Raw genomic sequence first — 25977 nt, 5'->3', positions numbered from 1 at the left:
CACATACTTTCGTTCATACGCAATAACCAGTCCATGAAGTATTTTACATATTTTTTCGGAGGAAATACAATTTCACGTCGTATGCTTAAGATAGGAGCTTTTCTTGGATTTAGGAATCAATTTACAAATGGAATACAAAATAATCACTGAACCACAAGTAAGCTAGGTAAATGCAAAAAAGTCAGCAAAATTTGTTTGGAAATAAATGAAGACATTTACCTCTTAAAGAAACGCCGGAATTGGGAGAAGGTTATTCCTGAAAATTTCTAATATTCCGTTTAGAGGACAGTATATTTTCAAAACATTTTTTCAACATATATCGTGCTCGAAATATCACTTTTTGCGGGTTCCTATTTTTAACCGAATGCCGATGATTTCTAAAATCCATTCGTTTGGAATCCATGGATTTCACTGGTGCATTCAAATATATGTTTGTATGTGAACAACCCTTTGCAACACTTGCTTCTAAACAAACATCACGTACACAGTGCCCCTGCAGCAAAATGGTCATCATGTTGTTGCTGTTGTCGTTTTATTTTGTTTTTTTTTTTCTCCGTTTCTTGTTCACAGTAGTCAACATGCATATGGAAATCCCCATGTCCGAGTGCATAGATTCTTCTTCGTATAGGTGAATGTAATTCTAATGTTGAGTTATGCCTGAAATATCCCCAAGGGTAGCATCATAAGCAAAATGTTCAGTCATTCCAGTTTGATACATACATATTTGTTGACAAAAAAATCGGCTGGAATATTTAAGATTTGTGACAATTTTTTGAGTAATCATTCCCTTCTTTGGCATTTTCAAAACAACTTTCTTTAAGGCAAAGCTGAATAGAGTTTTTAAAAAGTCTACTGATAAAAACAAATTATTAGACAACTAATGACGAATATGATGTGGTATATTAAGTATTCAATAGCTTCTTGGAAGACAGTTTGTGCAATTTAATTTATATATTATTGAAATGTCTGCAATTGAACATTTCTTGTTGCTACTTAAATCATATTTATTAAAAGGAAATATTTTGTGTAATTTTTTTCAATTTCTTGTCGACCAATGAAGTATCATAAATAATTAATCAGCACTTGATCGCTATTAAAAACAATAAATGTAATTGTTAAATTTCATTGAAACCCCAATACGTAGAAAAAAAATAATCAAGTCAACGATGAAATATGAAAGAAGTGCCAAAGATAAGCGACATCTAAGAGTCAGTGTTCAAATGGTTCTGAATTGTTCGCAAATGAAAACTTAGTCTCCAAGACAAGTAGAAATTTCAAATCAACTTGAATAATTACCAAAATCAAGAAGAAGAAGCGTTTACCCATTAACAGAGAATTTTTGAATCAAATTCTGTGAACGGGGCCGACTATATGATACCCTTGACCACTTTGGGAATATTCAACAGATGGGTCCTTACATACGTCGGATTTTTCAAAAAACATTCGACATGACATTGGACGAACTTAATAATGCAATATCCATTTGTATGTAAACCGACCTATATCTAAATCTTAACCGATTTCAACGAAACATTACACACAATATGTTATACCAACTTCTGTACGTTGTGAAAAAATTTTTGCCAATCGGCCATATTTTATAGCTTTGGTGCCCCATTTTATGGACGAAACAATCTATGGATTTTTCCCAATTTCAATAGGGAATAATGTTTTATACACATGAAGTACCTGAAATACCAAATGAAAGCCACTTCAGTGAGAAAATGCCCCTGGCGCTTGAAGATAACAAAAAGAAGACGTGATCTTTATATGTGAGCTATGTCACAACATGAAAATGTTTGGTGAAGAATTGTTTAATCCAACCAAGAACCCGAAATATCAAATTGCAGCTAAAATGGGACCGTACCTGAAAATGCGACGAAAATCTTCAACATACCAAATATGTGGTGGTGCCGTTATATGGAGGACTCTTTTTCAAAACCAAAAACATGCTAGCAGTAGTAGGAACCTATGTGAGCTATATCTTAAATATTAGGTTCTCTATTGTAATATCGAAAGATAGATGGACCGACATGGCTAAGTCGACAATTTTCTGATTAAGAATATATTCATGTTCAAGATGTTCCAAGCAAAATGACAATTTTCATATGCAATACATATGGGGGTATAATGAGGTTGAATAGGTTAGGTTTGGGAATGTGCAATCGCTAATGTGGCTGCTGCACTCTGAGTCCAACTGGTCCATTGTGATCATCCATGAAAATATGGAGAGATCCGTAGGAGAGAAAAGGAAAAGATAAGAAGCTAAACAAGAAAGTATGAGGAGGTAGATAAGAGGTAATTTCGATGACTATAGAAATTCGGTTTGTCATTCCATCGGACGTCAACAGATTATCGATCGCGAACGCGATGAAATCCGTGCATCAACTGGCTGTCTCCGAAGCCATAAATTGGTACAAATGCAACAAAGTCCTACTCCAACATCCTCCTGCAATTTCGGACAGTGAGAGGCTTCTTCCTACGCAAACCCGTTCGATTCTGGCACAACTAAGGTCCGGATTCAGGACTGTTCTCAATTCGTATCGGGAACGCATTGTCCCAAGAATCCTAAAAAGGTGTCCTTCCTGCCAGCAAAGCACTCACAACACACACTAGCCTTGGACAATCTCGTTCTGTACAGTGATCGAACAAACTAGTTAATTTTTATACCCTACACAACTATGTTGTCAGGGTATTATAGCTTTGTGCAGCCCCAAAAGCGCCGCGAAATATTGGTCCTAGACCCACCTTTAAGTATACCGATCGTCATATCTCGACTAGCTGAGTCGATCTAGACATGTGTGTCCGTCCGTCCGTCTGTCCATTATAATTTGTAAACACGATACAGGCCACAGTTATGGACCAATCTTCACGAAATTTTGCATGTAGGATGGGTTCTGGCCAATGAAGACCCCTATTGTTTTTGGGAAAGATCGGTTAATATTTAGGGGATGAAATGGACCAAATACCAAATTTTTGTCGGTTTTTCTGGTCGCTCCACAGGCCGCAATAATGGCCCGAACATCGTGAAATTTTGCATGGAGAAGGAGGTCGGGCCAAAGAATAAGCATGCCTCTTTTGATAAAGATCGGTCAATATTTAGCGGGTCAAATGGACCCTGACTTTTGTGTGAAAAATGACAAAATTTGAATTCTATGGCGTATATGTTTACCCCTGAAGGACATATGCCCGCGAAGTTGATATTATATCCAAGAGGAGTGGTTGACCTTTAAATTAAGACCAATTATATTATTGTATGTGCTCGGATGTGAGAGTTACACCTAAATATTTACAAGTATCTCCGTATTCGTATATTATTTAGTAACCCATTATCACTCTAGAGAGCGGAACTATAGCGTTGATCGTTTGAAATGTTCCATGAGGTTCCGGGTATGGTCAAGGACAACGCCTCTAAATTTCGGTGATGATCAGATAATAATTTTGGAATGAATTGCACCGAAAACTTAATTTTTTGTGTTATTTTCGAGTCGATCTATAGACCACAAATGTAAGCCGAACATCAAAACACAACCCACGGTGAAGGAAATCTTGACAATAGCTGTATTGAATACTCGTAATGTGTCAGTGTGAGGAAGAGGTGCTGTTTACCTCTATCGGGCAAGAGGGTGCAAATATCACGAAATATTGCCCAGGCTCGGAATAAACATCCGCAGAAAATTTGAGTTCCGTGGTAGTTGTGTAGGGTATCGTATGGTCGGCCCCGTCCGACTATACTGCTCCGCTCACTGGTTTAAAATTGAACTAGGTCGTTCACCTCGCTCAGTTGCCTTATATCGTTCAAATGGTCAAATGGTTGCCTTATATCGTTCAAATGGTATTGCATTTAAGCTGCCAGTTCCATCAACCGCAAAGAATGATGATCTTTTCCTAATCAATTGATCTTTGATCTTTCCCAATATTTGACCGCACATTTGTTTGCACTACAGTTGTTGCTCCGGACACCTGTGTCACTTCTTCCGGGGTTTCCAACTCCCTTCTACCGACTGTCTTTGGGAGTCAACTAAAGCAAATGGGTGATATTCTTTTAAATTTCGCTTCAAATTATTTACTGTAGCCCTAGTTATGCTTATAACACTACTGCAGTATTTGCATTTGGTATTTTGAACACCGCAATGGAAAATGTTTCCGAGTGTCTTTTTTAAATTTATCAAATTTTGCATGATGTTGATCTTGTTTGACGCCGTTCAGCTGGTCAATGCCCGAGCACCCCTGGACCTTTCACCAACAGTCAACCTGTCACAACAACAACGTCGTCGGTGCCAATGGCTTAAAAAAGGAGGTAGGACGTCAGTTGTGGCGAAAATCATATAACCATGAATTTTGTAAGGCATCCCATTCAAAGTATCTGACCTCTACCCACATACAAGGCACCGCCACAGTTTCAATAGATGGTAAACCGATTAACAAATATAATCTATGACCGAACCCGAACCCCCAAAACTATTTTAAAGATGATAATTCAAAATGCAGCATTTAGTTTCATTACAATTGATAGCTGAGAGTCGAGCGGACACACATTCCTTTGATGATCAATATACTAAACTATTTCGTGGTGTTAAAAACTCTTGGGCCAAAAACAAAACAACAAAACTTCCACTACACTTCCAACGTAACCGTGTATGTAATAAAGATAGCAGATTAAAAATAAAATTTACCTCATAAATAGGTAGAATTTTTCTTTTTTTCTTTCTTTAAATGTTGTCATTTCACAGAATTCGTTATCAGATAATCATATCCAATAAAATATTATAACAACAATTAATCAGCATTGAATTGTTGCGAATGACGAACGGGGATTCCTTACTGGCAATTGAATACATTGAACCGCATACATATGTATGTATGTACAAATAAAAAACATTGTTATTACGAAGACTCTTCAAATGATATCTAATCGATTTGGGCCAAGAATGCGAAAACAAGTGTACAGATACCATATTTAACAATTTTATGATATGAAACAACTATGAGAGATAATTTGGATCTACTAGCAGATAATGTAAAAATGTTTTATTCAGAAAAAAAAAAACATAACGACTGTGAGGTTAGGTCTCGAAACTCTATTTTGAAATTGTGTCCTGATGTGTCGGTAGTGTTTAGTCCACTTCAAACGTTAATATTTGACTGTCATCAGCTCGATGTGTCCGAACACCTCATGTAAGGCAGTATTCACAGATTTGCCTTTGATGTATGCATGTTGTAACATATAGTTATGACCAAAGCCTTACTCTAACAGTGCATTCGGAAAATATTAGAAATTATTTTAAAAAGGTCAACAAATTCCGTTTCGTGTTAGATTATGGAAACCTTTTGCAGAATGGGTAAAATATATTTCTAATTCATTTATAATTCCTAAAATATTAAAGACTTTCCTTCTACTACAACTACATAAAGAAATCAAATTTTAAAATCTAATTTCTAAACAAGATCTACACAGAATACAAAAAAAATACTTACAGCCCATACAGATGTTCAAGTTCTTAAGTGAGTGTTGAAGTTGAATATGTTCTTACAGGTACATTCTGCTGACTTGATATGTTGCTTTATTGATGTGTATATTAGCTGCATTTTAAAAAGCCAATTGCAGTTTGAATAAGGCAACATTTTGAAATTTGCGCTTTCCACATTTCATTTGCTTAATAGCTTAATATTTTTATTGTTAAATAATTTATTTAGTTGCTTAATTATATTATTTTATTTGTTCACTAATCCTAAGAGTCTAATTTATGTACACTTATTTAATAAAACACTGGCCTTCAGGGCAGAATGTTTACAACGCAACATATCACATTTCAGAGCATAACTATGTTTACACACTTGACATGTAAACGGTTTAACTTGTAGATGGAATCCCTTAAGATGCTGCAGCAGGCCATTGCGGCGCTTAAAAGATCGCTGACATAAACTGCATATATGTTTTCGTTCTTCGGTGTGTGTTATACTATGCTGGCGTAAACTATTCGAATTTGGAAATATTTTTGAACACACCGGACAGGAAAAGTTTTTATTTTCGGTTGGATTTGAAGGTATGTGTTTCGTTGTTGTTGTTTCTAAACTACTCGAAATTTTAGATTTTCGCTTTTCTTTAATTGTTCTGTGGATTTTTGTTATTGGTTGCAGCTGCAGTTGTTCAACATTTTGTTCTAAATTTAAACATTTCTTTTGTAATGTCTGATAGAGTTTTCTCAACTGTTGATATTGATTAGCCATGGTATTGAGGGAGATTTTGTGCGGATTTTTCTTGGCAATATTACGACGTCGATAATTTGTTTGTCTGGGATTTATTTGTGGCACTTTATCTTTCTTCACTTCTCTTCGGCGTGTTTTAAAATTATTTTTCAACTTTTCAAGCATTTCAATATCTCTCTCTTCTGTTGCCATGTCTTTTTGATTTTCATTACTTTCACTAGCGTCTTTAGGCAACTCTTCTGGGGGACATGCAGCAACATCCTTTGCACTACTCAATTCCAAATTTTCAATAACTTCCGTTTTCATGTGACATTTACTCTCAGTGCTATTTCTTTCTACCAATATATTACTGGCCGGCACTGTCACCATGGGAGTACCATGTGTTTGGGTATAATGTTCTTTGAGATTTTCCACAGAGAAAAACTTTAAATGGCAAACCATGCATGAATGTAAATGGCAACCTCCAGCTCCCGATTTAACAATGCTCTCATTGAGTACAACAATACCATTTCCCTTATTCGTGGGTTGTTGTATTGCACTGACCGATGTTACAATGGGCTTCAAAGCACGATTCTCAAAGGAGTTTGCTTCGGTGTAAGATTGATCTGGAATGTAATTATGCCCAGCATCTTTATATAAAATGTTATTTTCTCTGACAAGATTTTCAGTAGCTAAATTAGATTGATCCACAAAAGCCCTTTCATCACCATCAGATTTCTCAGTCTTGTATACTTGTTGCTCCTCCTTAAAATCATCTGTATCCACATAAGCATAATTATGTTCATCCATTAACAGATGGACCTGCAACAGTTCATGTGCCGTGGGCATATGACTTGCGCGTTGTTCATTAACTCGTTTCGGACACTCTTCACCCTCATTCACAATGGTATTGTTATCATCGTCGGGTATATTTATAAACGGATCGTCCAAATTAATAATTTCCATAATGTCACAATCATTGATGGGAAAATCACAAAATTCAAATTTTTGGTCTACAGCTTCACCGCCCTCAGCCTCATCATGCTGGCCATCGGCCATAACATCATATTCATCATTTGCACCCAACTCTTGTTGCTGATCATAGCCCACCTCCGCCACTTCTTGCTTAACACGCACTGCTAATGGTTCCTGTTTTATTTTCAGAGGTGGTTTCTCCACCGCCTTGGGTTTGTATTTTTTCTGCAACTCCGTTTGTGCTGCCCACACAATATCAACGAATTCACAAAAATGTTGTAGATTTTTATAGCAGGAGGAACACAACACTTTGGGGAATGCATCATCTTGTTGTATATTCAAGGTGGGGAAACATTTCTGTAGCATACCATACAGCTCATAATTGGATGCAAAAGTAACCACGGGTATTGCACTAATGCCACAAAGTCGACAATTGGTTTTGGCAATATTAGTGCTACCACTTGTTCCGACATCTTCCAGTTGCTCTCGTATTGCCATAATTTCTTTAAATTCTTTATCCTTTTGGCTTTCATTTTCCCTTGGTACATTTCCTCCACATGCTGGCTTTGTTTTGTTGTGTGCTTCCGTATAATTACCCACATCCAAGATCGTGGGTACAGCAGTCTTTTTAAGTGTCTTACGTTCATTCAATGAACGAAAATCATCTTCGCGAAAGTGTCGGCTACACAATGAACTCCAACGTGAAGCCCGCCAATCGGGACCTCTTTGCTTTTGTATAAATCCCTCCCACTGCACCAGTAGATCTTTTCGTTTTAGAGGAAATCTGCAAATATGGCAATGCGTATAAATATGAATAAGATAAATTTATCCCGCACTTACTTGTGAAAGGAAATATTCTCCGAATGTCCATACCGATCATTGCAATTTACCACAGCACAAAATGATGGCATTTCATCGAAATTTTAACGTTCCAAATAACAAATACTTTGTTTATGACCAAAAATGTCTGTCTGAGCACCACTTCTGCAAGGAGGGGGCTTTTTCCTATCACTGTTGATGGTCTAGAATCACAAGAATCCTTGTAAATGATAGGAAGAAGTCGACATAGAATTAATACAACGAACGTGTGTAAAGTAAAATGCGAAATAGGGAGACAGGTGAAAAATGCCGAGAATTATGCTTTGTTTACGAATGAGAGTGATACATAACACCGATAACAAAAGAAAGGCGCATTGGATGAATGTCAATCAGCTGATTGGTTGATAACAGAGTCAGACGCTCTTGCCGCCGTCAGTTGAGGAATTTACTATTAATTCACTGATAAATGATAACACCGATAGCATCAATGCGATTGGCAACAATATAATCACAACCAAATTCCTTAAAATTCAGGTTTTAAAAAAACCTGAAGATTTTGTGAAACACTATTAATAGGCCATTGCTATTGAAACATTTTTTAGCATTTGACCAAAACCTCGAAAAATGAATGGAATACCAGTTTTTCTTTTCAAAATCGAGTTCATCATCAAACAAATCGATTTTCGAATATACTTTTGGTCTGTTCCCGTACTGCAAGAATCTACTATTTTTTACTCCGATAGCACTTTTTTCCTTTATGATATCGAAGAAAATAGTAAAATCGAGTAGATTCTTGCAGTACGGGAACAGACCATTTTTCTAAATTTTTCAAAACACATTTCACACATTTTATATATAACTTTGGCATAAAAAAAATTGTCGAATTCAAATGTCGATTCCTTAATCATGTTTAGAAATCCAGTGAATTATATTTGAAGCATACGATATGGAATGACATTTGAGATCGAGATGACATTTGAGACTCGACTTTTATTCGAGGAAATGTTATGTCATGCTGTTGGGACTCTTTATTTCTTAGGGCGCGTTTCGTCTATAGCTTTTATATATTTAATTGCTAACTCAATTAAATACACACATCTCGACTTGATGAAAATCCTTTGCATAATCGAGAGAAAAAAACACTATTTTCCCCGAAAATGTTTCACTCCCTCTAGAAAGTGTTTATTTATTTTAAAATCCCAAATCTAAATTGGATTTATGAAAATATTTTTCTGCTACTTTGAAATAGAAATGTGTACTTAATCAATTATCAGCTGATTTAATTTTTATCATCTCAGTGCTAGTCTAAAAAGCTAGGATCTAGTACCTCGGTTTAGAAGATTTAGTCCAAACGCGCCATTATGGAACCACTTTCAATGATCTCCCTAGTACCGCTGAGGAAGAATATATCAATAGCCTCAACTATGTAGTTCTTCTATATGTTTCTCCTTAAACCAATGGTATATGTTTCATTTAAAACATATGTATATAAAAGCTGAAAATTGTGAATTAGACGTTTATTAAAATAAACCATATTAAGTAATGATGACGGCCATATAACAGAAAATATCCATTGATAGAACAATATATTATTAAACTTATAATAAGCATAACTTTTATAGTCTATTCGAATTATAAAAATAAAAAAGAATTCTCATAAATTATTTTATAACGGCTAAATTGCAACTCTAATCCAAAACAGCTGTCATTGACTGAGACAAATTGTACTCACATATGTTTTCCCACTCAGTTTGTTTTGACATTTGTCATTCCACAGCAGTTAGCTTTCGTATATCAATCATCTTAAATAAAAAAAGAAAAATATTAGAGAATCGAAGAAAAACATCTCGGATAGTTATTATTGCTTATTTACATAACGAGCATGATTATTTGTTAATTAAATCGGATAGTTTTATATTTTTCGTAATATAAAATTTATGGCTATATAATTTTTATCATTTCGACTATCGGAAAAGTTCTGGGAAAAAGTTAAAATAGCAAATCTAATCTGCGAAAAAATCTGAAACGTTGAAAAAAAGAAAGTTTAACCTGTCATCTGTGTGAGAGAGAGAGAGAGCGAGCGAGCAGCAAAACAGCAGAGAACCACGGACGAACGTGAGCAAGAGAACAAACAAACAGAAACAGAGACGATAATAAATTGAAAACAAAGCAAGTCGATTGAATGAAATAGGCAAAAAAGAAGTGGTAAAACAAGATCTATTTGTCTTTCGACACAGATTAGAAAAAGAATTCCAAGTTGTTTTCTACACCTTTTTTCTATATTATTAAATTCCAATTTGTATGCATAAGGCGTACTGAAAACAAGAAAGACGAAGAACGAATAATAGATGTGAACACAAGAAGGAAAATCGGCAAACAAAAGAAGTCACATTTGGAAGTTGGTGTTGTATTCGATTCGAAATAGGGAATCATTGCCAGAAACAAGCCGTCAAGTCAGTAATAAACAGTAAGGGCCACAACAGTCTGGGCCGAGGAGCGCAGCGGAACAGCAGCGTAAAAGACACAGATTGACAGTCGCAGCGCTAATTGTAAACGTAGCAGTAGTCAGTCATTGAGCGAGTAGAAGAGGTAGAAGCAAAGCTAAAAAATACATATATTTCTGGTGTGAATGCAAGCAGCGCGAAGTTGCGAAACAACAATAACGACGACGAGTAAGAAGTGGCACAAGACAATCCGACACAGTGCTACATAAGAAGTGGAGAGGACGTGTTCGTGGGTTCCCGTTGTAGTCCCAATTTTCCAAACAGACTGCTCTCTGTGTGCTGCGTAGCGGCGGCAGTGGTGGTGGAGTGTCCACAAAAAAGGGGATCCCACGATCATCATTACTATCGTCATCAGTGTACACTCCCTCTCTTACGGCCGTCTTAGACCCCGTAAACCAATGTTCGTTTGCCTCACACCTTTCCTCCTCCTGATCGAGTAAAACGATTTGAAATCTGCTTTCGTGTGCGTGTGACTGTGTGAGTGAGAGAGTGAGGTGTGTGCTTAGAGTTTGTGGCTTTTTTACTATCGCTGCTGCTGCTGATGTTTACGGAAGTTATAGTCGCCGTCTTGTAGTGGATCATTGTTACTTTTAAGGGAAAAGAAGTGTCTTGTTTTGTTGTTTGCATTTGTTGCTGCATCACCCGCAAAAGGCGGAAGAGGAAACCATAGCTGCCAATTGTTGCAGCAGTCACCAGCTCCAGCACCAAAGGAGGTAGTAGTACTTGTCAAGTCGAGTGCAGCGTTAGACAGACAACAACACATTGCCACCGACATCATTATCTGCCCACCATGTCGTGGACAGAGGTAAGTACTGAGCGAACGATTTTCCTTACCATTTATGGGCAAAAATGAAAAACCCTTGAGCGCATATCTTTATGAAACTTTATGGCCATAGATAAGGGTTTCCCTTGCTCTCCCATTTCTACACATATACCGACCGGGACCATCGACACCAAAACAAATGAGATCATCAATCACTATTTGTTTTTACTTTATCGCAATTGTTGCTGTTCTTGTTGTTTCTGTTGCCACTTTTTTTCAACCACATTCTTTCGAAATTAATTTTTCATTTGCTTCGATGTCTTACAAATCACATTTATAGCTGAAAAATGCAGCGTAAGAGCCGAAGTGCTCACAAAGCAGAGACACACACATACCTGGCAACACCAACAACAACGACGACAGCACACCAAAAATAATGGAAAATAACAAAAACAGATATGCCTTTAACAAATGAATAACACCCTCTCGTTTTTGTTTTTCTCCAAAAAATTGCAGCAAAAGGTCGATCCGGAGTTAATCTTCACAAAACAGGAACGCATCGGTAAAGGATCATTTGGTGAAGTTTTCAAAGGCATTGACAATCGTACTCAACAGGTGAGCCAAATAAACAAGACAACGTGTATAGCTATATAACATTTATTCATTTCTTTTTTGTGTTATAGGTGGTGGCCATAAAAATTATTGACTTGGAAGAGGCTGAAGATGAAATCGAAGATATACAACAGGAGATTATGGTGTTGTCGCAGTGCGACTCGCCATTTGTTACCAAATACTTTGGTTCGTTTCTCAAGGGAACCAAACTATGGATTATCATGGAGTATTTGGGCGGCGGTTCGGCATTGGATCTAATGAAGGCGGGTTCTTTCGAAGAAATGCACATAGCCATAATATTACGTGAAGTTCTCAAGGGTCTGGACTATTTGCATTCAGAAAGGAAACTACATCGAGACATAAAAGCTGCCAATGTCCTCTTGAGCGAAATGGGCGATGTGAAATTGGCCGATTTTGGTGTAGCCGGCCAGTTGACGAACACCACATCAAAACGCAATACATTTGTCGGTACACCATTTTGGATGGCACCAGAGGTTATTAAACAGTCCATGTACGATTCCAAAGCTGACATTTGGTCGCTGGGAATAACGGCCATTGAGTTGGCTAAGGGTGAACCTCCCAACTCTGAATTGCATCCTATGCGTGTCTTATTCCTTATACCCAAAAATAATCCGCCACAATTGACGGGAAATTATACGAAATCTTTTAAAGATTTTGTTGAAGCGTGCCTTAACAAGGATCCAGAGAATGTGAGTGTATAACCACGAGGAAATTGTGTTTAAAGGTTATAATTACTTTCGTTCGTTTTAGCGTCCTACTGCAAAGGAATTACTCAAGTATCCTTTTATTAAAAAAGCTAAGAAAAATTCGTACCTTATCGATCTGATAGACCGTTACAAGAAATGGAAATTACAAAAGGGTGATGAAAGTGAAACAGAATCTGAGAATTCCGATTCGTAAGTCATTGCTATTAAACATGGGGGAAAATTAAAGCAAACTAATGTTTCGTTTTTTGCTTTCAGTGATGACTCCAAACCGGGCTGCAATAATGACGAACCATGGATTATGACTGTGAAAGGGGCTCATTTTGGAAATGAGGCCACCTCTCCACACAAGGCAATAACTAATAACCATTTCAATAGACTGGATGAACATGAACTGAAAATGGATAAACTGGCCCATGGTATGGATACATTGACACCACTGTCGCACCATGGCAGCAAGCATCATTCCCAGGTAGGCGCCTCTTCCTCATCATCATCCTCCTCCGTTCAATCAACGTCTCAAAACAAGCGTGACAGTATGGCGGCAACATCAGCAGCAGCCTCGTCTTCTGCAGTCGCTTCCGGCCCGTCTTCATCGGTCACAACTATTACGTCCTCTAATGCGGCAGCTTCGATCAATACCCGTGATCACACGAATCACCATCTACTCCATCACCCAGCACAGCATTCCCATCATCAAGTATCAAACAATAGCTCCTCCTCTGCTTCCTCCTCGTCATCACCGTTGTCGTCCAATGCCAATTCTTCCTCGCAACATAAACAGTTAATGTCCTCAACTGGCAATTTGTTGGAGAGTTCCAGCAAGGCGGGAGTTATGTCCAGCTCATCGAGCACTAACTTTAAAGAACAACAAAAGGTTAGTTTGAGACCTACTCGTACCACATCTCTGGATGCAGATATTGAAAGACGATCATCGGTGAGTTTTATAAATGAAATTAAATCGAATGAAATTGTCTTTAATTATTGATTCAGTTGCAGTTAATGGATCATGGTAAACAACAGCAACACCGAGACGACGATGAGGAGAGATCCCTGCGGCGCAGTACTATGGCAGCTTCTATTTCCTCGGTGGCTGTAACACCATCCAGCAGTGGTGGTGGTCATATGCTGGCCACCAGCAGTAGTATGGGCAATGTTTACAATGGTAACTCCCATGCAGGCTCAGCCGATTTTATAAACCACGAATCGGCCTCCCTTTCACCTACATCATCCAATACAAATCATAAGAGTAATTCCTCAACAAATATTGGCGGTGGCAGCAGCAGCGGTGGTAGTCGTGTGGCACACACTAACAGTGCCTGTCTTAATAATTTTCTTTTTCCTATACTCACTGATGTAAGTTGCACCGCATAATATCATAGGGAAATTTTATATTAAAATAATATTTTTTTATTTCAGATTCAACGTAAATATAGCAGTAATTCCAATAAGAATTTGAATGTATTGGATATAGGCGATTTGAAATCGGTATTCGAATTGGCCGAACGTAGTCGTCCTGGTGTAAGTGACCTGTTTCTAAAAGAAATCATACATAAACTGGTACCGGGATATTCGGAAACACGCATCAACAATATTATGGATAGAGCAATTAGGTAATTCTTTTAATATTGGATAATAGATAAACATAATGATAAATACTACAACAATATTCTTCACTTTAAAAGTTATCGAATGAAATTTGATACTTTAATAAAAAATGTGAAAATGTTGTATGTCATATTTATGATCATATCGAAAATATTCAAAAACAAACTTAACTAATGTGTATTTTTTTCTCTCTTTCTCTTTGTTTTTGTATTCCATGCATTTGATTGTATGTCTCTACAGAAACAAGAAATAGGTTATATGCCCCTACGACGTCCAAGTCCGGTTTTGTTGTGGAATTTTATTATGTTATTCCTGCTTAACGTGTTTTTATTATTATTATTAAACAAATATTTTAATTGTATTATTATTTTTATTATTATTCGTTCTTCACGATGATGTTATGTTATCTTTCTTTATTTTCTACCATACTTCCACTTTGATAGTTCCCCCCTGCGTATTGTATGTAAAATTAAATTAATACAAAAAATGAAAAACAAAAAAAAAAGAAACAAAGCACGGAAAACTAAACAAACAAAAACAGATCGCATGTGCAAAACTGCAAAATTTGCTGCAGTAAAACGGCAAATAACTACAATAACTAAAGAAATTAATCAATCAATCTCCAAAAAGAAAAAACAAAAAATACTAGAAAATCAGAGGATTAAAAAGAAACACCACAACAATAAGAAACGAAAACCCACAAACACATTCTTATCACAGATAAGTCAACAACATTGGATTTACCAAACAGGAAAGAAGAGTTCAAACTGACTAGATAAAACTTCAACAACAACAACAAGTACCACATATGGATAATGTAGTAAAAATGATAACATAGTTACTTCACTCTAAATGTTACTGTACATTCTTTTTTCCCTTTGTTTTGTAATAAACATATATAGTAAAAAACAAAAAATTAACTATTATTAAATTACAATAACAAAGGTATCTTTGGAAACAAACAAAAACAGCAAGTAAACAATAAATAATTATCATCATCAGCTTGATCTTAGCTCTTGGTAAATCCGATAAGAAACGAAGGTACATATTTCACACGACACAGGCAGACATACACTTTACATATACACGAAATGAAAATTTGTTTGATCTAATATCATATTTTTTTGGAAATTATTTGTATGTAGTTAAATATTCTAAACAAAAAAAGTAAAAGTAAAAACTGGATACAAAAGTATAAAAATCTTCAACTTACAGAAGAAAGCATATATATACATACATACACACATACAACAAATCTTTAAAATAAATACAACAACAATGTTATTGAGACACATATTAAAATATAAATTATTAATAAAATAAACAAGAACAACAACAAAAACAAATAAAATAACATGAAAAACTGAAATAAAAACAAATCATATATAGATTTAAAAAAATAAATAAATATATGTTGTTGTCTATTATTTAATAAGAGGGGATTAAAAAGGATAAATATTTGGTGGGGTTTGAATTTATATTTAAATACTTACAGTGGTGGTCACAGAATTAAAACATTTACTGTGGTAAACATTTTTTGATGAGCCCTCGATTCGTTTGAAGTATTTTTCAAAATTTTTTTAATTCAGAACACTTCGAGATTTAATGTGAAAATAGAAAATCATTGCATGCAATTTTTCCATAAATAACGGTTTTTATGAAAATACGTCGACTTTGAAGTGGCCACGTAATTAAAACATTGAGTAATTTTTTACTTTACTGTATTTTTTGAAAATATTTTTAAAAAAGCTCTTTAATTTAGTTAAATTATGTAAACTAAGCATCGATAAAGTCATTTATTGACAAAAATTTTTGAAAAAATCTGTAAAATCTATCAAAATCGCAAAAAATTTGTACAGTACACCTTACATTCAGAAAATAACCCTTATTATAGAAAATAAAGTTCCGAATGCACCAGAAATTACTAGAATTAGTAGAAAACTATAAATAATTCTCAGAATAAATAAATATTTGAAATAAAAACTGAAAAAATGGTATTTAACCAAAAAGAACGACTCAATTTCTATAGCCTTTATTGAAGAACGCAGGAATATTTTTGCAGTATGTAAGGAAATTTCGATTGATATTGGCATTTATTATACCAAATCGATTGTTCGAGTAGTACAGAATATATTTTATCAAAAAATGTACAAGTCACAACAGAAAGAACAGAGATCAACGCCTATGTTGACGAATAAAAGTTTCTGCCACACAGCAGCATTTTTGATGCTCAACACAAGACTTTAAATATTTGTCAAATTGTAAATTTTTTCTTTCTTTTGGGCTAAAATAGATTAAATAGGCATTATTCCATTCAAAAAATATTATTTTGGAAAAATATTGTCATGTTCAATAGATTTTAAGGGTCAAGAGTTAACCATCAAACATGCTGCTGTGTACCAGAAACGTTTTCTCGTCAACATAAGTGTTGATCTCTGTTCATTCTGGTGTGACTGATATATTTTTTGATAAAATATATTCTGTACTACTCGAACAATCGATTTGGTATAATAAATGCCAATATCAATCGATATTTCCTCACATACTGCAAAAATATTCGGGCCTTCTTCAATAAAGGCTTTCGAAATTGAGTCGTTCTTTTAGGTTAATTCCTATTTTTTCAGTTTTTATTTCAAATATTTATTTATTTTGAGAATTATTTATTGTTTTCTACTAATTCTAGCAATTTCTGGTGCATTCGGACCTTTATTTTCTATAATAAGGGTTATTTTCTGAATGTAGGGTGTTCTGTACAAATTATTGGCAATTTTGATAGATTTTACAATTTTTTTCAAAAATTTTTATCGTAAATGATTTTATCGGTGCTTAGTTTACATAATTTAACTAAATTAAAGAGCTTTTTTAAAAATATTTTGCAAAAAATGTAGTAAAGTAAAAAATTACACAATGTTTTAATTATATGGCCACTTCAAAGCCGACGTATTTTCGTAAAAACCGTTATTTATGGAAAAATTGCATGCAATAATTTTCCATTTTCACACTAAATCTCTTAAGTGCAGTATATCGAAGTGTTCTGAATTAAAAAAATTTCAAAAATACTTCAAACGAATCGAGGGCTCATCAAAAAATGTTTACCACAGTAAATGTTTTAATTCTGTGACCACCACTGTATATATTAAAGTTGCCATGCATGTTTGTTATTGGCTTTAAAATCAGAAAATAATGTCATCGGGAAAGGACTTTTGCATGGAAAATTTATCAAAAATTTACTGAGATGTGAGTGTTCAAAGGTTTTTACCGTGGTGCTGTTTGTCACGAAGGTGAACTTCAAGGGATTTTTTTGTCGAAAGTACATTTTTAAATGCTGTGCCCATTTGAAATTAAGATCGCAATGTTAAGATATTCCTAGGATTTTCGGTATTGAAAGTGGAATAAATCGTTCACGGCACGTATAGACCCCATACCGGAAGCGCCCATTTTCGGTATTTTGAATGTTTTTGAATCATTATTTCAATCGAATTTTCTGGAATGTTTTGACATTGTCGCAATAATAAATCTTGTCTTAATTCCGTTTTCTAACCGATGTTAATGCAATTTTGGAATATTTACAGAAAATCTATACCAATAAAAGTGCAAAGTGGTTGACTGACTTAACGATACCTCAACCCCCAGACGAAACGGCTGAAGTTGGAATCTAGGAATTTTGGGTCACCCAAAGTCCGAAGGTGTCAAATAAGTCTGGGTTCTAGGAAATTCGTACTATAACGGCACTAAAAGATCTCTGAAATTTGGATTGAGGGAAACTGATGGAGTTTAGAATATATGTAGCTAGGTTTTTTTTGGACATTCGAACTACAAGTATCCGAAAACTTCTAAAATTTAATAAAGCTGGTACAATTTCGTAGCATTGCGTAAATTTGGAATGCGAATTAAGGTTGAGAAGTAGGGTCGATATAAGGAGATGGTTTTGTATATACGAAAAGTACTAAACTGTACTAAATTTGGTACAATTTTAATCTAGATAAACGGATGAAGCTGCAGTCCTGAAATTTGAAAGTAATTTTTACTGTCGGAGTGTAGGATAGCGATATGTAGATAGTTTTGAAAAATCGTACCTATGTGTACGAAAGGATTAAATGGTACAATATTTGGTATAATTTGGATTTAGGTAAACCGATAGAGCTGGTACACTGAAATTTGTATATAAGATTATTGTTGGAGTGTAGGATTAGGAGTATAGATGTAGGTTTGGAAATTTGTACTAAATTTGTTACAATTTCGTAGCATGCAATATTAAGAGGTACTAAACGGTACAATTTGAATTTGGTGGAACGGATAAAGCTGGAATCCTGAAATTTGAAATTAATTTTACCGTCGAGTTGTAGGATAGCGATATATAGATAAATGGTACTATATTTGGTACAATTTGGATTTAGGTGAACCGATAAAGCTGGAACACATAAATTTGGAAATAAGATTATTGTTGAGGTGTAGTATTGAGAATATAGATGTAGGTTTGACAATTTGTACTTATGGGTATTAAATGGTACTAAATTTCATATAATTTGGAATCCTGAAATTTGGAATTAAGATAATTTGTAATTATGATTCTTAAGGTAGGTAGTTGTGGAAATTTATATTAACGAGCACTAACTGGTACTAAATTTGGATTTGAGTGAAACTATATTTGAAATTTGGCTTTTTTTGGAAATGTGTTTTACAAGAGTAATAAATGATATAAAATGTAGTATAGAGATAGATTTCTGCTGAGGTCAGAATTGATGTGTAGTTTTGAGATATGGATGGTCGGTAAAATAATTCCCACATTCGTTAACTAAGTAGCGGAAATATGCTAGTGTTCAATATAGGTTTACGCCATAAAAGTACCACCTTGTTGTCGGTATTAGCCGCGTTTTACTACATATCTGACGGTAAATTGGTATTCCGGATTTTTTTAGGTGTATGTTTTAATACTTATATAAAGGCCCCATACTATATTATGAACTACATGGTTCCAGACGCATTTTCCATCAATAGTTAGGAATAACCAGTTTTAGGTGGCTACAAAACATCTTTGGTCAAGATTTTCAATATAGCCCAAGTTTCATTTTCCAAGCAATATGACTATAAATAAGCAGACATTTCCAGTTTACGAAGGATAAACAGAACACTTCCAATATTGACTAATGTTTTGACATAGTTTCAGCCCCTATTTACAATAAAAAGTGCATATACAAATATTCCGTCCGATTATAATTCTACTCATAGTAAATTCCCGTTCTAATTTAATGTATTAAAGTTTTTATAACAAAATAATTTAGATTATAGTAGGGCACAGCGATTACAGATTGATCTAATATTAATGTTGAAAAACTAACGAATTGTTTCTTTTCTTTTTCTTAAATTGGGTGACAGTTATCTTAGAAAAATTACTTGGGGTAATCTCTTAAGATATAAACATAATCTACCTTATTTGAAGAACCTCACTGATAATAAATATTAAAGAATCTTACTCAAGATAATTTTTTATATTTTGTAAAAGGAGTAAATTAAATATCAATATTCCGTACTATAATAATTCAACTAATGAAAATACATTCAATACACATTTTCTAGATAAACACGTTGTTGTTTGTAAAGCACGTTTTTTTAATTTGTAAACCCAGCGGTAGTACCATACATAAGTAGAACAATTTGGAACTGTATTAGTATCTCACAATGTTTACATTTGGCTCCAACGTGGTTCTAATTTTTCCTCCTGCTAACTTCATTACAAAATTAAAGTCTAAATATTTAAATTTATAGATTTTTTGTTTTATTTTTTTGGATTTTTCTTAGTATTTTTTGTTTTTCTTTATACTATTTGTACAAAATAAGTGTTTTTTTTTCTTTTGTTGTTGTGGTATATAAGGGGGATTTGTCACTATTAGTTTTAAAGAATAAAAATTTGTAAACTTACAAAATGCTCTTTTACATGGATACTATATAGTTATAAAAAAGGGGGTAATAATGAAAACTTAAACTAAAAGTCTTTCGATTTCCTGTTGAATAGAAGTGATCTGAGACTTTAGCTGAGATCCCTCATTTGTGGTGACGGAACAGGCAATGATTGGCCGCGAAACACCACATGCACGACCCAAGGCCTGTTTTGAACGTACAAAGACGTAAGGAACATTTTTATCTTCACACAGCAGGGGCAAATGCAAGAGAATTTCCAAGGGTTCGGCATCAGCGGCCATCACAATAATATCGGCCAAACCACGATTTAATGTTTTGGTAGCTTCGTTGGCACCTTTACGCAATTGATTGTAGTTCAATGCCTGTTGCAAAAGGTTCATGATTTTAGCTGTTAATTGGGCATCGGCCAATGGGAAAGCTTTAGGATTGACTTCATCTGCCTAGAAGAAACACGGAGAGAAAATAACATTATTTTCCTGTGATTTTGATGATTTTTAATAAATAACTTACCATTTTAAAATTGTGGTGTTACAACAACGTGTTTTAGGTAATTTTTTAATTTAAAATTCAATAATTCTTGAATAAACACTCGGCGTTGTTGCCGATACCAGAGAAATAAACGTTTTGACTACGCACGTGTTTTTATTTTGTAGTTGAACTAATGAAATTTGGCAGCATTAAGACTTTGTGGGCGAGCCATACAAAAGCTGGTGTCTGTGGAAAAGGTAATGCCAAATCATAAAAAAATGATACCACTACTTTTGCTGTGTTATCATTACATATGGCTGTTGTGAATAACCAATAACCGAGAGAATGTTATTAGTTCCCGCTGAATATTAGGAATCCAATTGGCGAAAGAAGAAGCATTCTATTTTCGATTTTCTTTTTGCCTCTCATTCTGATAAAGTATAATCATCATTTAAGTAAAAGTCGTGAGTGAAGTAAGAACGCCCGCGTCTCGTCGTCGTGTTATCGTTTAAACACAAGAAGCAAAAAATACAAAAAAGAAAAGCAAATACAAAATATATATTTAAATAAATCACTACAATAACTTAATCGCTTAATTAGAAAATAATATTTCTCTAATTTTAAGTTGAATACGCTCTCATTGCACACACACAAATCATATAAGCAAAATTATACATGCACATATGTTTGCAGCATAGGCGATGAAAAAAAAATAAGTAACAAGTAAGAAAAGTTTTTGGAAAATATTCTTCATTTTCATTTGCTGCTACTGCTCTAATTGGATTTAAGTGGTGGATGACAGTATGTGCTGCCTATGCCAAGACGAAACGGAAAATCGATTATTCAATAGCACAGTGTGAAAAAAAAATATAAAATACCTCAACTCGGTCAAAGGCATTATAGCAATATGAAAAAATATTTTTATGTGGCAATTATGAAAAAAATACTAAACAACAATTTGTGAATTTCGATGTAAAAAAATCGAGGCTAAATTAGTGAAAAATGTGTGTACATAGCGAAAATATAATGGAAAAAAATGATGATAATCAAACATACTCGCACACACACACAGTGACAAATGACTACGACGAAACGAAACTCTTGTTCGCTCACTCTCAGGCACGCACACACATACACACACTCAAACGTATATGGCAATCCAATTGAAATATATGTGAATTTGTTTAGTAGCCCCCCCTTTTCAATACATACAGACATCCTTCACGCAGCCACAAAAAAAATGTAATAAAAATGAGTACATAGCAGTAAGCAGAACAGAGCAGGAACCAAAGAAAAGCAATAAAGAAGAAGCAACAGACAAAAAAAAGTTTTATTAAATAAGTGTAAAAAATCGGAGGAATCAAAGTGATGCTGCTGCTGTTGGAAAACAAGTGAAAATATTGTGAAAACATACCGATACAAAGAAAACGAAAAATAGGCAGTAACAATAAAAAGTGTATTAAAAGAGAAAAATTGGACAAACAAGTGTTTGTTGAGGCGCAATGTCTGTATGTAGTGTGTGTGTTTGTTGTGTGGTGTTGTCGCATATTACGAAATCCGAGAATTCGAGAATTGCCAAAGTGATGGGGTGCATCATAATAATAATAATTTACAATAAATTCCAATAAGAAAATTTCCTCAAATAGGAAGAATACACAATGTCGTAATTGTCAAACATAAAAGAGGAAGAAGAAGAGACTGTTGTATCCCCCTCTACGAGATCAGCTGTTATTGTCTGTTACATACATAGATCACTACTTGCAAAAGAAGAGGTGTTAGAGGGAATAATAACAGCAAAGCAGAGAGTATAAAAATGTATAGTTATTGCGATTATAGAAAAAAGAGTATACAACATGAAAGTGTATTTGAGTGTGTGTTTGCAATACGTTGTGTTCAATAGTATTGCCACACTTCTGTAACAGCTGTAAATCACCTGTAATTTACATTTTAACGATTCTAGTTTTTTTTTGTTTTTGTAAAAGGCAATTACAATAAATTAAATTTTAAATGAAAGGGTGTGAAGCAAATTAAAATTGGCAAAAGGGGGAAAAATGTAAATATTTTTTGCAACAATTTGAGAACTTCCATAAATAGTTCAAGTCACATATTGAGGCCAATGAAATTTATGAAAAATTAATAGAATTTCTTTCCGTGTAAAATTACGGCAACTCTGACTAAATTTTTCCGAGTCCCTCAATTTTCTATCCCCCCTTTACAAATGGGGTACTGTAAATCCGACAGCATTATCTTTTTATCTCGGCATTTATTGTTTTGTTCATTTGATAAAATAAAATCAACTGTATTTGATTGTGTATGTGTGTGTATGTCATTCGCGAGATATGAGTGCTGTTTGCCAATGAGAACAAGAGAACAACAACTAACCATTTTCAAATTGAAATCAAACACTTGACACTTCTAAATTAAAACGTCAAAGTTTAGCAAAAAAGCAAAAAAGAGCTTGAGAGTGTTCGTTGTGTTCGTTCGTTTGTCGTGTCATCTCTCTTATTGATACTCAGTGGTAATCATCGTGTGTTTTATTGGCATTTTCCCGCTACTTTTTTCAGATGAAACGAGCAATCCAAGCCCACAACACAAAAAAATTAAATGAAGTGTAACAACAATTAATTAATTAATTAAAACTACACTAAACAAGGAAAAAAGTAAATACAAATCACAATAAAAGATTTGAAACGAATTAAAACAGTGATAAATTTTCTTCTAAAAGAGAAATCAACAATTCGTGTAGACACAACAACAACGGCGGCAGTTTTTTCGTCTTCATCTCTAGTACAATCATACACAGCCTGCAAAGTGGAATACTAGAAAAGTGGTGATCATCTTTAACGTGTGCCAGTGTGACAGCCAGTAGTCCAGTATTTTGTCGACACCAGTTTGTTGAAAATTTTTCAAAATTGCGAAACATATTTTAAGCTTTTTAAAAAAGAAAAAGACTCCTCAGTCTTCTGGCAGCGGCAGTGAGGACAACAAATCCCTACAGCAGCAGGAGTCCGCACAGTTGAGCAAACAGCTTGAGCCAAGCAGTCCCGGCGCGTCGTCTAGCAAGTCGTCGCCGTCACCGTTGACGACCGCGACTAAATTGGACACAGCTGCTGCACGGCCCCAGGCGAACACCACCAACACATCGGCAGACCCATCGGCGCAAAAAGCCGCCAAAATAACACCACCCACAGGTGCCCAGTCTACCATATCGTCGCCGCCTACCACGCAGGCAACAACCGCTACCGCGGGCGATACAACAGACGCTGCCGGATCATCATCATCGGTATCGACCACAGCGACCTTCCGTCTCTCTTCGTTAACAGGTACCATCTCGAAAATGGGAAATAACGCCACCACTTCCAATAAAAAAGTGGATGCTGCCGAAACCGTCAAAGAGTTCCTCGAACAGGCCAAAGAAGAGTTCGAGGACAAATGGCGCCGCAATCCAACCAACACCGCCTCTCTTGAAGACTTTGAACGCATCAAAACCCTGGGCACCGGCTCCTTTGGCCGGGTCATGATAGTACAACACAAGCCGACAAAAGACTACTATGCCATGAAGATTCTGGACAAGCAGAAGGTTGTCAAACTAAAACAGGTCGAGCACACGCTCAACGAGAAGCGCATCCTACAGGCCATCTCATTTCCATTCTTGGTGTCGTTGCGCTATCACTTCAAAGACAACTCCAACTTGTACATGGTACTCGAGTATGTACCGGGCGGTGAAATGTTTTCGCATCTACGTAAGGTTGGCCGTTTCTCGGAGCCCCACTCGCGCTTCTATGCTGCGCAAATTGTACTCGCCTTCGAGTATTTGCATTATCTTGATCTAATCTATCGTGATTTGAAGCCAGAAAACCTGCTGATCGACTCACAGGGCTACCTCAAGGTAACTGATTTCGGTTTTGCCAAACGTGTCAAAGGCCGCACCTGGACATTGTGCGGTACCCCTGAATACCTCGCCCCCGAGATTATTCTCTCCAAGGGCTACAACAAAGCTGTGGATTGGTGGGCACTCGGTGTACTTGTCTATGAAATGGCCGCCGGTTATCCACCCTTCTTTGCCGACCAGCCCATACAGATCTACGAGAAAATTGTATCGGGCAAAGTACGTTTCCCCTCACACTTTGGTTCGGATCTGAAAGATCTGCTGCGCAACCTGTTGCAGGTCGATTTAACCAAACGCTATGGCAATCTGAAGGCGGGTGTGAATGACATCAAAAATCAGAAATGGTTCGCTTCGACAGATTGGATTGCGATCTTCCAGAAGAAAATTGAGGCTCCATTTGTGCCACGGTGTAAGGGACCCGGTGACACTAGTAACTTTGACGACTATGAGGAGGAGGCGCTGCGGATCTCAAGCACCGAAAAGTGCGCCAAGGAGTTTGCTGAATTCTAATTGTATTCAAACAACAACAACAAGATATTTACCCTTTACACACACAAACAAACACATACATCTTTTCTTTTTTGTAATATGTATGCGTCGTCCTGTCGACGTTGTCGCAGCAAAAATGCTCCAGCTCCCAGACGCCGCTGTCGCCGTCGCCAATCATCATATTTCTCATCACTGGTTGTTGTGTGGGTTAGTGGTGGGTACCTAAAGAAAATGTGGCGGTACATCAAATGGTTCGTCGTACTTTTGTAAATTATAATATTATTAACAAAAAACAAAACAAAAACACTACAACAAGAAGATAAAATACCAAACCAAACAACATGAAAAAAAGTTATAAAGTAAAACTACAACTAAAAACAAAAACCAACAATCATAAACTAATTAAAGACGTTAATCTAGAAATAAAACATAAAAAACTAAATTCAATCACATTCGTTGTCACCATAAATAACCGTGGTCTTCGTATCAATCAACAATCATAATGTTTGCTACTACGTTTACGTTACGTAGTGTTAACAAAAACAAAATAATACACGTCGTGTTCTGTTCTTTTCGAAAACAAAAAACAAAAGAAAAAACAAAACTTATTTATTTTGATGGGATCAAGAGAAAGTGTGAAGAATAATGAGTGAAAGAAAACAAAAAAAGAAGAGTATGGAGAGTTGTGATATATCACAAAGGAAAATAAAACGACAAATTGAAATTTCCATAAAAAAAAAACAAAACCGAGAGAGAAAGAGAAGATAATTGGTGTTTAAAGTTATAAGCAAAAGTGTATTAGAGCGTGATCCCTGAACTGAGCCTACAGCTAATTACAAAGAAACTCTCCCTATAAATAAAACTATTAAAATAACACCAACATATTCCGGGACATAATCTGTCAGTAATAAGTGAATAAAAAATAATAAAACACAAATCATAAACCTTCAACGTTGGATAACATATAACCCACGAAATCACAATCACATCTATTAAACTGCATTAAAGACAACAAGA

The 25977-nt window shown here is 35.4% G+C and overlaps 4 protein-coding genes across 4 annotated transcripts; 2 read left to right on the top strand and 2 right to left on the bottom strand.

The window, feature by feature from the left end:
* Nucleotides 1-5745: 5745 nt before the first annotated feature.
* Nucleotides 5746-8075, bottom strand: LOC133329602 (uncharacterized). Its single transcript, XM_061538074.1, has 2 exons — nucleotides 8005-8075; nucleotides 5746-7948 (listed from the first exon to the last, which is right to left on the bottom strand). The coding sequence occupies exons 1-2, from the start codon at nucleotides 8073-8075 to the stop codon at nucleotides 5746-5748; spliced, it is 2274 nt and encodes a 757-aa protein (XP_061394058.1).
* Nucleotides 8076-10885: 2810 nt separating this feature from the next.
* On the top strand, nucleotides 10886-14853 carry LOC133329605 (serine/threonine-protein kinase 25). The gene is made up of 8 exons (XM_061538078.1): nucleotides 10886-11292; nucleotides 11767-11865; nucleotides 11934-12572; nucleotides 12634-12779; nucleotides 12846-13524; nucleotides 13581-13943; nucleotides 14007-14200; nucleotides 14436-14853. The coding sequence occupies exons 1-8, from the start codon at nucleotides 11278-11280 to the stop codon at nucleotides 14446-14448; spliced, it is 2148 nt and encodes a 715-aa protein (XP_061394062.1). The 5' UTR covers nucleotides 10886-11277; the 3' UTR covers nucleotides 14449-14853.
* Nucleotides 14854-20087: 5234 nt separating this feature from the next.
* On the bottom strand, nucleotides 20088-23912 carry LOC133329597 (NHP2-like protein 1 homolog). The gene is made up of 2 exons (XM_061538069.1): nucleotides 23670-23912; nucleotides 20088-20554 (listed from the first exon to the last, which is right to left on the bottom strand). Exons 1-2 carry the CDS (start codon nucleotides 23910-23912, stop codon nucleotides 20174-20176), a joined length of 624 nt encoding a protein of 207 aa, XP_061394053.1. The 3' UTR covers nucleotides 20088-20173.
* On the top strand, nucleotides 23431-25235 carry LOC133329595 (cAMP-dependent protein kinase catalytic subunit 1). The gene has a single exon (XM_061538066.1). It carries the CDS (start codon nucleotides 23920-23922, stop codon nucleotides 24979-24981), a length of 1062 nt encoding a protein of 353 aa, XP_061394050.1. The 5' UTR covers nucleotides 23431-23919; the 3' UTR covers nucleotides 24982-25235.
* The last annotated feature ends 742 nt before the right edge of the window (nucleotides 25236-25977 follow it).

This window comes from Musca vetustissima, unplaced genomic scaffold (assembly GCF_032173495.1).
Source record: "Musca vetustissima isolate MV318-11 ecotype Yass unplaced genomic scaffold, APGP_CSIRO_Mvet_v1 utg8193, whole genome shotgun sequence".
NCBI lineage: Eukaryota > Metazoa > Arthropoda > Insecta > Diptera > Muscidae > Musca > Musca vetustissima.
Note: the sequence above shows the minus strand (reverse complement) of the source record. Positions and strands in the feature narration are given on the sequence as shown.

Bases quoted from the DNA above. Each gene is read 5' to 3' on its own strand.
- LOC133329602 (XM_061538074.1), bottom strand. From the start codon at position 8,075: ATGCCATCATTTTGTGCTGTGGTAAATTGCAATGATCGGTATGGACAT. The intron at 7,949-8,004 runs GTAAGTGCGGGA...CCATATTTGCAG, and splicing joins GAGAATATTTCCTTTCACAA to ATTTCCTCTAAAACGAAAAG.
- LOC133329605 (XM_061538078.1), top strand. The intron at 11,866-11,933 runs GTGAGCCAAATA...TTTGTGTTATAG, and splicing joins TTGACAATCGTACTCAACAG to GTGGTGGCCATAAAAATTAT. The intron at 13,944-14,006 runs GTAAGTTGCACC...TTTTTATTTCAG, and splicing joins TTTTTCCTATACTCACTGAT to ATTCAACGTAAATATAGCAG.
- LOC133329597 (XM_061538069.1), bottom strand. From the start codon at position 23,912: ATGGTACCTGTTAACGAAGAGAGACGGAAGGTCGCTGTGGTCGATACC. The intron at 20,555-23,669 runs GTCGTCAACGGT...TGTTTCTTCTAG, and splicing joins CTGTGTCCAATTTAGTCGCG to GCAGATGAAGTCAATCCTAA.
- LOC133329595 (XM_061538066.1), top strand. From the start codon at position 23,920: ATGGGAAATAACGCCACCACTTCCAATAAAAAAGTGGATGCTGCCGAA.